The sequence below is a fragment of the Acanthopagrus latus genome, chromosome 6 (assembly GCF_904848185.1).
Source record: "Acanthopagrus latus isolate v.2019 chromosome 6, fAcaLat1.1, whole genome shotgun sequence".
In the NCBI taxonomy this organism is placed as follows: Eukaryota; Metazoa; Chordata; class Actinopteri; order Spariformes; family Sparidae; genus Acanthopagrus; species Acanthopagrus latus.
The window spans coordinates 12,713,517-12,725,626 of NC_051044.1; the positions used below are offsets into that span (position 1 = coordinate 12,713,517).

The 12,110-nt window shown below is 44.0% G+C and overlaps 1 protein-coding gene across 3 annotated transcripts in view; it reads left to right on the top strand.

Annotated features, from left to right (window-relative positions):
- The first annotated feature begins 3,551 nt into the window (after positions 1–3,551).
- Positions 3,552–12,110, top strand: part of slc6a11b (solute carrier family 6 member 11b) — a 28,792-nt gene continuing 20,233 nt past the window's right edge. For 2 of the 3 annotated variants that reach the window (XR_005075403.1, XM_037100281.1), the window contains exons 1-7: positions 3,552–3,926; positions 4,493–4,720; positions 5,110–5,244; positions 5,370–5,510; positions 5,647–5,728; positions 8,795–8,927; positions 11,962–12,096. Coding sequence is in view for 2 of the 3 variants with exons in the window: in XM_037100281.1 (XP_036956176.1) it covers positions 4,510–4,720; positions 5,110–5,244; positions 5,370–5,510; positions 5,647–5,728; positions 8,795–8,927; positions 11,962–12,096 (837 nt within the window). In the remaining variant the exon portion in view is untranslated. The other variant, XM_037100282.1, reaches the window with a different exon arrangement.

A 12,110-nucleotide genomic window follows, 5' to 3' on the forward strand; every position in this document is an offset into this window, starting at 1 on the left:
TCAGTTCATGCACTTGAACTGGCACTAATTTCTGTCAGGAGTGCCACCTCAACTGACACTTTCAGCTTCATTTAACACTTACATTTGAACTGACATGTCGACTCCTTTCAGCGCCTTCATTTAAACGGAAACCGACGAACTGATAATTAAATCAACACTTCACTGCATCGTGCTGCCAAGGTAGTTGTTACAGTTTGTTGCAAATTGAATGAGAAACAGAACTTTCCTGTGAGAGGAGCAAGTGCATAAACCCATTCGAGGCACTTTTCAGCCCTGAGTGAAAAGATATTTGCTGAAGAGAGATTTAGAGACAAGTTGAGCAGCATTCACAAAACTATGGAAAAAAACTGCCACTGTTACATAACATCATGTGAGAAGAGGGCGAGAGAGACGCTGACAAACAGCTTTATTCACTAGCCTCTCACTGGCCTTCATTTCAAATGTTTTCACCACTTACCGCTTTGCGTTTCTTCCACCTCTGTCTCTACCATACTACAGTTCTCTCAGTCCACCTATCTATCTACTCTCTTAGATTATTTTCTCTTATTCACCGCATCTTGTAAAAGACTGATGACTGGTATCCTAGCAACAAGTCTCAGTTTTTTTTTTCCAGTGTCCTAACTGGACAGCAAAGAGACTGTGTTCCCCCTGACTCGAACAACCAATAGAACAAGAAGTTTGGAGTCCCCCAGGAGCGAGGCGCCCAATCACTTTGAAGCATCTTGCTTGTTCTGGAGTCAGAAGGCCAGAGGGATAATAAGCTGAAGATAATGACCTGCAGCCATCTTGTCAACAGACCATCCAGTGCTAAAGTGAAAGGTTTTCTGTCTCTAACTCGAGTCTTTGGGAGGTAATCTCTCTCACACTGACCTTCTTAAAGTTTGAGAGTGCAATCTGTCACTGCATCAGACGAGGTCAAAAGTTATTTTTGTGCACTGCAGCTACAGGCAGCACTTTTTAGTGAAATAAATCTGGTAGTTCTTACCAAGCATACGAAGAGCAAAGCAGCATGCAATCAGGAGCTATGATACAGCTCGATACCTCCAGATAAAATCAAAGTTTCATCCTCATCGAGCAGTCCCCCTCTGATAATGTCGTTCAGGGCAACATAAATAAAGGACTTGACTCTGGCTGAAAAGCACAGTGAGTGTTTGCCAGCCGCTTTGGGTGGCCATACTTTTTATGCAGGGCACTTCCTTTAAGTTTCTAATGACGAGTGACCCTTGCGTGAAGGGATCCTTAGAGACTAGGTCAGGCTTTTAGAGTCAGGGGAGTTCCTAGTGCACCGAGTCTATCACGCCTGGAAACCAGGCAATCAACTTGTGTATGAACCGACTCGACAAACTCCTTTTTTTTTTTTAAAGCCCATAAGGAATAATTGTTCTTCAAGCAGCATGGGTTATTAAGACTTTATGACAGGCTGATCATTCATCATTAGCAAGTGACAACAACGATGCAATGCTTTAAAAAGGAGGAAATCCATTCATGTTGCATGCTCGGGTGCAGAGTGACTTTAAGAGAGGACAAAGAGGTGTGAGTTGGTATGCTGCGAGCAAAGCCCCAGGAGCAACTGCTTTGACAAAGGGGACCAGACTGTTGACATCGATTCATAAACTAAACGGGGTCACTGCCTTTTTAAAGATCGAGACTTGACTTCCCACATGTCGTCACCCGACAAACACCTCAGGTGAACAATGAGGGTATTTAGCCTCTAGATTGTATCTAGAGCATTTTTAATTTTACTACATAGTGAAAGTAATATTGAGACAAACTGATAATCATATGTATTTATTCAACATGAGGAGGCATGAAAAGTAAAACTTATTTAAAAACTGTCTTAACTGCAGCTTTTAAAGAATTTGGACCAAATATGTCGAAAGTTGAAAAATGAACATGTCAGCGCTCACTGCTGGACAAACAAACCTTCAAAGTTATTTGAATTTTGGCATTTTTGTACTGCAGTTTCTTGCAGCCCAGTCACGAGAATAAAATGTTGGCATTGTATGTTTCTGCAAACCACAGATACATAAAATTGTTATGTTTCCTATGCCTCAAATCAATACTTCTACAATAGATTTCATGTCGTGTTCAGATTACATGTGTACATGTAGACTTTCATGTTTGAGGGAGGAGGGGATATTGGTGGTGTTTACAGCTCAGTGCTGCTGAGTGAGAGACTTCAGGTCTAGATGCCATTTCAAGATCTGCAAGCGTGTCGGGATGTTGGGACAGGAACTAGCCAAAACGTGATATTTTCTGAACCCCCGTTTTTTGTGACTAAACCTAATTAGTCAATGAGCAAAGTGTTGTCACAACATAAAATCACATAACAATTCACTCTAATATCCTTTCTGTATTTTTTCAATGTAATGTAAACCCACTGGGTATACATTAATGCTGTGTTGAGGAGAAGTTAAAATAGCAAAGGTTTCCCTCTCCTGGTTCAGAATTTAAACTGACATATCAACCGGCCATATCATCATCCGATATTGGCCTGACAAGTGCCAGTCTGAGAACTTTTTGGTGATGGGGAGGCATGAACACCAATCCTTCCGTCCAGACAGAGTCCCCCACTGTAAACTCAATGTGCTATGGACACAGCTGGTGCTGTTTTTGTTAAAATAGTTTACTTAACTGCAACATTGAGGCATTTATGTGAGCAGCATTTGAGTCCAAGACAAATTCCTCTATGGACACAAGTGTATCGTACTGTATTGTATCGTATCATATCGTATAGTATCGTATCGTATCGTATCGTATCGTATCGTATCGTAAGTATCCTACTTGCCCAATAGCAAACCAAATAATAAGAATAACAGCCAGACTGAGAAATGCCAAAAGTGCTAAATGTCACTGATTTGTCAGCGATAAGTAATATAGGCATGATAGAATTTGGTCAGATGTGGAGCTTTATGTAATAGTTTGTTACAGTTGAAGGTATTAATATCTTTATCATTGGCCACATGTTAGCAGATTGTAAAGTGTCCCCATCTCTCTCAGCCGTCCATACAAGCCCGCAGAAATATTGTTTAACGTTGTCAGACTGTGGATTTCTTTGTGAAAGGACCCAGGTTGGATTTTCAAGCATGTTCTTGAGCAGCTTCACAGAAGTTCCACGGAGCCCCTTTAAACAACAAAAAAAAAAATGCAAAAAATTCTTAAATGTGATGTGAATGGAAATTAATTAGAAGGAAACTGTAGATTTAAAATAGTGAGGGAATTATTAAAATGGGCCTCATTTGACACATAAGGTTGGTGCGTTAAGACCTAATTTAAAAAGGTTTATTTTTTATTCTCTATAATCTACAGGTGTCCTTGAAATTGGATTGCATGTGCAACTTTTCCACACATTAATTTGGAGATATATAAACCTAGAGTGCCACCTGTGTTAAGCCTGAAATAAGTATGCCATTTATTTATTTATTTATTTAAATATATAGATTAGCTCTAGATCTAAAGCTTGAACCTACACCTGCCTAACTTCCCCCTCGTGTTTTACCCGGGTCACCCTGCTCTCCCTGCGCCGTGGTAACGCTGGTGTGAGAGCTAGATTGGTTACCACATGGCTTTTATCCAAGTCGAGGCGCTTGAGAGTGGACCGCTTGGAGAGTGGGAGCGCAGTCGCAGGTTCTCCATCGCCTGGTGCAAAGAGCCACCGTCACCGCGCACCGTCTGGGATCTTCCTTTATATAGACGAGAGACTTCACAAAACCACTTCACTCAACGCGGATCCAGATTGTTCTCCCCCCTTTTTTTCCTCTCCTTTTGCCCCCGCTCTCCTGGTTGTTTTCTCCTTTTTTTTCATGCCACCCCCCTGATCAGGCTTAAACCATCCCTGTGTTTTTTTTTTCCTTTGTAAAGGCGATTGTTAGTGCGCATCATCGCGGGAGCCAAAAGGAGGTTTGCCACTGTTCATTAAGAGACTGGTGAGTCTGACTTACATGTCCGTGCTTTTCATTTGCATGCTCGTTTTGTTCTTTGCTCCTCGGCTGACTGTGTTTCCGCTGTTTTGACTTTGAGTGAGTGATTCTAACTTCCTAACAAGCTGCAAACTTGCTTTAGGTGAGTAGGTAACGACGGTTTTAACACACTTGAAGTTCTTTTTGGATGCAAAATGCTGTATTACAGTGAAGGCACGCAAGCAGTTAGAAGGGAAGTTAGTGGCTCAGTTACATGCACAACAGAAATGCACGATGTTGTTGTCCTTCACCTGAATGAACAGTTCATTAGGAAGCATCTCCATCCATGCTGCTCCTTCTTTATTCAGATTTGCAGCTGCACAATAAGTGAAAATTAATTGGACTGCCTCACGCGATCCGAGCCCTCACATACATATTCGATGGGCGTGGTTTTGCATTCACGGGACAGTCCCATTCACATTCAGATGTGCTAGGAAAATACAAGTTGAGTCCATTTAAAGTTTTTTGATTATGAGGTCACCTTTGTAAAAAAAAAAAAAAAAAATCGTTTCTTTTTGTCTCTCTTTTCTCAGCGGGCTGCTGGAGCGTCATGACAGCTGAGAAGAGCGGGCCCGTTATAAACGGTAAACCAGAGGAAGGCAGAGACCCGGAAGGGTCCAGCTCCAGCCTAGACAACGGGGAGTACAATGAGAGGGGCCACTGGAACAACAAGATCGAGTTTGTCCTGTCTGTGGCTGGAGAGATCATCGGGCTGGGCAACGTCTGGAGGTTTCCTTACCTCTGCTACAAGAATGGAGGAGGTGAGGATGTTTGTGGAGAGCATGGTGGCGGGAGAGGGGTCTGTGTTAGTTAGCTGGTGGATAACAGACATAGATAAGCAAGTGTTATCTTTGATTTCCCGAGCAAAGACGTGAGACAAGTCCTCTTATCTTCTGCCACACTAAAAGGAGGAGGTTTCATCATTTGATGTCCTTCATTATTTCATTCATTATGCACAGTCATATCAATAAGTGAAGGGGGCTTCCCCTCATTAGACAGTAGCACAGTGTGAAAAGGTCATCTTGCATCATGAGTCAAGCATCGTAGTGACTTCCATCTGGATACATGTTGAACTCTTATACTGCCTTACTCTAGTATGCATCAAGTGGTAATCATGCTCTGTATGTGTTTCTCCTTTTTGGCCGTTAAGGTGCGTTCTTCGTCCCGTATGTCATCTTCTTCATTTGCTGCGGCATCCCTGTGTTTTTCCTGGAGACTGCCCTGGGTCAGTTCACCAGCGAGGGAGGCATCACCTGCTGGAGGAAAGTGTGCCCGCTGTTTGAGGGTGAGAAAACACTCAGGATTTTAATAATTGAGTAGAAAATGAGAAGTGAGGCGAAGTGGCCAGGTTGAGGAACAACTCGATTCTTGTAACAGCAATTGATTTTCTTTATCAATGGCCGTTTTCAGGTATCGGCTATGCGACGCAGGTGATTGAAGCTCATCTAAACGTGTACTATGTAGTGATCCTTGCCTGGGCCATCTTCTACCTCTTCAACTGCTTCACCACGGAGCTGCCGTGGGCTGGCTGTGGGCACTACTGGAATACAGGTGGGAGGAGGGAGAACAGTGGAATAATCCTGTGCATCATTCTTGTTTCCAGAGAAAAGAAAAGAAAAAAAATAGCTACACCTAAAACTGCATCAAGCACTCAAAAAATAATGTCATGTTCATCGTGTTTTCACAGAGAACTGCGTCGACTTCTACGGAGAAAATGCCACCAACATCACAAACCCCAACGCAACCTCTCCAGTGATCGAGTTCTGGGAGTGAGTACATTTTTTAGTCCTTCTCCCCATTTTTAATGTCATGTTCTGTCATGTTCATTAGACTTAAATTGAGACTTCGCACTCCGTTTGTGTGTACGAAGTCCCATCGGAGTGCAGCGATGGCTTTCATCTCTGTGCGTATAAAGTATTAACGCTCTGATCCCACGAGGAGATGGTTTGTCAGTTCAGGCATGTGTCATTGTCTATTGTAATGTTGGAAATCAGAGCTTCTGACAGCTTCAGCTGGTTTAACTGACCCCCCTCTAACCTTTCCCCCCAATAATTAGTCAGCTCTTTTCATATTTGTGTGTCAACAGGCCCTGGTAGGCCAGCTGTCTCCCAGCTAGAGCCATGTGTGTGGCAGCAGATCAGACCTCGTCAGTGTGTAATGCTGACCACACTTCCTGTCTCGCTGCCAGTGGCTGTCTAAACACTACTGGGTCTAATCTCATTTTGTTTCAACTAAATTATTCCGGCCAAATGGTTCAATTTAAATTCCGGTGTTTGCTTTCGCCTCTAAATCAAAATCAAGTGACACGGTTTGTGTGAAACATCAGATCTGAGCCGGCAGCATAACCCCGGAGAGAGACCTGCCCAAAGGAAACGGCCAAAGAGCCAAAACACCATGCTGCTGGCAAAAAATAGCAACCAACGAGGGTTTGTTTGACTCACGCCAAGAAACACTGTCATGTTTTTTTGTACTGTACATACAGCAAAAACAGACATCAGAGCAGTTAGTTTAGAAAGCTGCATCTCAGCCATCGGTGGATCTTTATGTCGGCGCTCCACAACAACGTTGTGTGATTCAATCGTCCTATTTTTACACTTCAGTAACACAGAGCTTATATATCTGATACAAGACGCACAAATAAACACATCTTTTGTTAGATTTGTGATTGAGTTTTTCCACATCTGCAACATTATTAACAGTATATCACTAAAGAACCGCTGTGTCTGGACAAGGTCTTTCTAATGAACTAGAAAAACAAAATATTGAATAAAAGATGACATATTTTAGGAGGGAATAGAGTCTTTATTCCAGGAGTCTCTTTATCATGAAGATACAATAATATCTTAATTTTTAGACTTACAAAAATCCCACATGAGTCAAGGAACGGTAGACTTGTAGAAGATATCTAACTACAGCTTGGTTAACTCTACTTTGAACAAATACTGCTAAATATGACTTTTCCCCGCCTAGAAACCTGAACACCTGCGCCATGAACAGCATGCACACGAGTTATAACCAAAAAGAATATGCAGCACCCATTTTAAAACCAATTTACATACTGTTGAGAACACACCTACGTGTATTTACACACATTAGCGTTCACATCTTGCCCTCTCGGCTGACCGGGAAGGAGGCACAGGGGGGCTGTGTTGGACCTAGCGTGTGGCCGGCCACCAAGAACATGTCACCATGATCAATGGCTGCTGGTCAGGAGCTCCGGGGGTGAACCCGGTGGCAAAGATTTGGCAGCAACATGTAGCCCTTGCTTCTCATCCTCCATCAATGCTTTTGCCTGGCCACGCTTCAACAAACAGGAAACACACTGTTGATTCACCTCCGCCGCCGGCAAGCTCTGATGTCATAATCGGTGTTAGTGCGCCGACATGGTGCACCTACACTGCTGTACCTGTAGGCGTTTTAAGTTGTAGCTCTGTTAGAGGCCTCAACCATAACAGTCCCTTGATTAGATTTTCTTGGCTTGATGATGCTCTACTTCATGTCTTCAAAATCAAGATCAAGATATTCTTTATTAGTCCCAGAACATCACAGAAAAACCTCTCTTTTATGGCAGCTGTGTATGTGGCCGCCATCCCACTACCGAGCTCCACAAACTCATCAACTAAAGGAAAAGAAGGGTTGCTTCTCTAATGTGGGAATGGTGCTAGCTCACATCTGTGGGCCACAGCTGGTCAACACAGATTTTAACCAAACAAGGAGGTGAGATGGAATAAAAAATCCCCTGAAGAATTATCGACATGTGTCTTCTTAGCTTTAAAACGAAGGGAAGTGTAGGAAGCCTCGTGGTTGGAGGAGCACTTCTCTCCTCACTTGCAGTTATCAGAGGATAGTTGAGGGGGCAGTGGAGCCACAAGTGGGAGGATTGTTGCCATGCCATCATCTCATCGTTCAAGAGTGCATTGTTCTACACAGAAGTGCTTCCACAGCTACTGTTTACAAATTCACAGCCTTATGTTGCACTTCCATCCTCATCCCCAAGTGGCCCGGCTACATACCTGCCAGTTCTTCAGACATCAAAACCTGAAAAGATTTCCTTGAAAACTTTCCATAAGAAACTAAATTCTTCTTTCCAGGATGTCCAAAATGATTTCTGAAGTATTTCTTCATAGATTCTGTCATAAATTAGTAGAAACACAGGAGAATTGTGACCCTGGGAGGAAGTCAAGTCTGTTCAAGTCTGTGTTTGAGCGTCATCACAGGGACAGATAAGTTAAAAATGTGAGTCTCTCAGGGAAAACTCTGGGAAGGTTAGCTAGTGTGCTAGTTAGCAGCAGGATGGGGATCAGAGGGAAGTTGATGTCATGATGCTCTCTCTGTTGCTGACAGAATTGGATGTATGCTTTGGTCCGGATGGCAGTTTGTGATAGGATACACTCATACTGAGAGAACAAGTTTAGCATGGAAGTTGTCCAGATGTACTCTCACTATACGGGGTATGCCAGCTAGCGTGGCAGTCTTTAAAAATTGTGGACTTGAAGTGCTGTGTGGAGCTGGAGACCGCATTAGTTGGTATTTCTGAGGGACTTTGGTTAGCCAGCAAAAATGACATGAATATTTATAACGAGCAACCAAGCAAATATTTATTTTTCATCATCCTCCCTCTAAGTTCTAACTTATTTAGCACAGATTGCACTTAATCACTTTGAGCAAGAGCAGCAGCTAAATGCCTGAAGACTGATCTCGAGGAGACTGTAGAGGCTCTATTTCTCGTGTTCAACACTGCTCACAAAGGTTTCCACATATGTCGCACAAGAGTACCGAACTAAACTATGTTTATCGTCGGTAATCGTCTCTGTTCTCTGCCTGTGCCCAATCAGACGCAGAGTGCTGAAGATATCAGATGGTATCGAGCACATGGGGGGAATGCGCTGGGAGCTGGCCATGTGTCTCGCCCTGGCCTGGTTCATCTGCTACTTCTGCATCTGGAAGGGACCCAAGTCCACTGGCAAGGTGAGACGGACTAACGCGCGTTCACTGTTGTGTGTGTGTGTGTGTGTGTTATGCATAAAGCTGTTACCACACCATCCAACTCGCGATGGAGCAAACTGTCTGAACATGTGAAACTCAGCTGCAGCCCCTGCGTTTTATTCGCTGAAGCGTTTTTCATTTCCGTCTTACACGCTGAAACATCCACAAGGCAAAGCACTTTTCCCCTTCTTGTCCTCAAAACAACTCTCCCACAGGAAGCCTCACACATTCCCCCCTGCAAATGGTCGACAAAAGGGGGGTGTCTGTACAACAAAACTCCAACTTTCCTCCCATCACCCTCACCATTCCTTCCTCCTCGAGGCTCCTCCAGCGGCTTGAGGAGGACAGTAAGGACTCTGCATCTTTTGGTGCTCGGCCACTCTTTAAGAAACTCCCCCCCTCAGATTCAATGAGCCAGAAGTAGAGTAGAGGGATAGAGATAGAGTGGGAAAAGAGGGTGAGGAGAAAAGAAGGAGAGGTGTGTGTGTGTGTGTGTGTGTGTGTGTGTGTGTGTGTGTGTGTGTGTGTGTGTGTGTGTGTGTGTGTGTGTGCGTGCATGCAAAAATTAATGGGCTCACATTCTACATGTCGGAGGGAAAAAAAAAAACAACAACTAGGAGGCAATGCCTATATCTCCCCGAAGTGTCTTTTGTCTGGCCGTGAAGTAAGAGGGGAGACGGCTTCTTCGTGGCTGAGCTTTAGCAGCCGGTCCAAGATTGATTCCTGTATTCACTAGAGGAAAGGAGAGCGTTCATGAGGAGCATGCAGAGTGTATCCTCAGCCTCCGCCTCTGCTGCCTCTCTCTATCTCACCGCTATGAGAAATTAACCACAGCTCACTTGTTGTGAGAGAGAGAGAGAGAGAGAGAGAGAGAGAGAGAGAGAGAGAGAGAGGCGCTTTCTTCTCCACAGACCCTACAGCCCATTCAGTTCCGACTCTGCTAAGCTGTTTGCTTTTGTTGGCCCTGTTTGCCAGCCATTCTCACATTTAAGCCCTCCTGTTAGATTTACGACGAGGCAGGGGCAAGTTTGACCAGTAAATTTGTGGCGGCTTAGATGTTTACCCGTGGTGAGCTGGAGGGAGCATGTGGAGCATCAAAAGTTCATGGAGAGATTGGATATTGTCCCTTTCATCTCCAGAGAGATGGAGAGAAAGAGCGAGAGAAGGTTTAGGATGTGCGGTCGTTTTATTTGACAAATTGAAGGAGGGATCTGCGGGGCAGGAGACCGCTTTTTCCCACACTTTTCCCTGTAGGCCACGTTAGGATTAGTAGAGCTTAGAGTGGACGGTCTCATTACGTCTCATGGATCCTTGCTGCTCCAACTTTTTGTGCAGATTTGATTTATTTTTTTAGCTTTTGATTCAGGTTTTGCAGGTGAAGGATGATGAACCAGTCCCACTTGTCCCCATATCGTAACAACCGACTTCTCTGTACTTTTTCCTCCCTTTAAAAACAAGTTTACATTCATGAAGCAGTTGTACAGTAATGTGACCAGGGTGTAACTGGAGTGTGATAATGCCTTTATGAGTGTGTGCTCCGGCCGGCATGTGTGAATGATCCACTTTATCTGCATTTGTAGTATGTGCACACCCATTTTAATGTTGTGAATGAACGCTGTGTGTGTGTGTGTGTGTGTGTGTGTACTCCTGTTCGTGCTTCAAAGAACAGCACATTTTCCCACACTGCCAGCATCACTCCTCTGGGCTTCTCCTGTTTAAGAGACGGGGCCAGAGGAGCCTTCTTTTCTTTTCAGGCTCCTGGCCCGGCTCTGTTCTGTCCTGTTCTGTCCTCAATTGGACTTTGACTGGATGCCAGCGAGCCTGGGGATGTATGTTGCCCGCCTCTGCCTTCCAAGAGGCCAGGGTCTTTGTTCAAGCGGTTTCTAAGAGTCTTGAGATGTCGAGCACAGTTCTGCAGAACCTGAATGGTTCAATGAAAGATGGAGTGTTGGTTTGATAGTTAGCAAGCGCTATCTACTGTACCGAAGGCATGTGCGATGTTCACTATTGTGGAGCTGACTCAAGTGCTGCGCATGGTGCCCTACTAGATGTATATATACTGTGTACGTCCTCACATTACATGAGTCCCACTGCAGGTTCCAACTTGATACAAGTCAAATTCTGTGAATGTGGTACTGTAAGCTACGATGCAATATTCCATTTGACTGATGGTAAATGTAATATAGTTGACATCTGGGCCTTCATTTCACGATTAGCACGACCAAAAACTAATGGTCACTCACGGTCACAACATTATCACAGCATCTGTAGAAAATTTGAAAGGATTAATCACCACCATCTTTTAAGTTTAAGCAGAGATGAACAGAGGAAACTATCCGGTATAATTAATGATTTTGTATAATAGCCACACTGTTGTAAATAAAGCCTTACTGATATCTGTGAAGTCCTTCTGGTTGATGCAGTTTGCAGAGGTGGCCCCGATCTCCATGTCAGCCCTGCAAGGTGTTTGTCAAAAATGTATGTTGTATATTACTGTTGTGTGTGTGTGTGTGTGTGCGCGCAAAAGCAAGACTATCAGCTGTGGTTCTGTCCTCAGTCTTCATCCTCCTCACTTATCCTCCCACTCTTCTTTCTCCTCCTTTCTGGACACATGTTACTCAGATTCCTGTCATGTCCTCTCACCTGTACATCTGATCAGTGGTTTGTCAATATAGAGCAGTAAGGATGGCACTGAAACAACAAGCCATTTCCTCCTCGGTATTTTTTCAGTCCAGTTTATCTGTCTGTCCCGTAGTCGTGACGCCTGTTTTTTTTGTTTTGTTTTAAAAAGAGGGGCAGATGAGGAGGTGGCCATGTTGGTTAGAGTCCAACACTGCGACTGTAATTGGCAGATTTGTTTTTTGTTTTTTTTTGCTTTGGACAGCTTCACTCAACTTTTTTATATGTATTATATCAGCTTATGTAAGTATGTCAAAGTTCTGACAGTGACTCAGTGTTTTTCCTGCTATCCGTGCAGAAATTCATACTTCAAATCAGTGTGTGTTCTAACCTGCAGGTTGTGTACGTCACGGCTACGTTCCCTTATGTCATGCTGTTGGTCCTGCTGATCAGAGGAGTGACACTGCCGGGAGCATACGATGGCATCAAGTTCTACCTCTACCCGGATATTTCTCGTCTCTCTGACCCTCAGGTAGGCTCGGACTC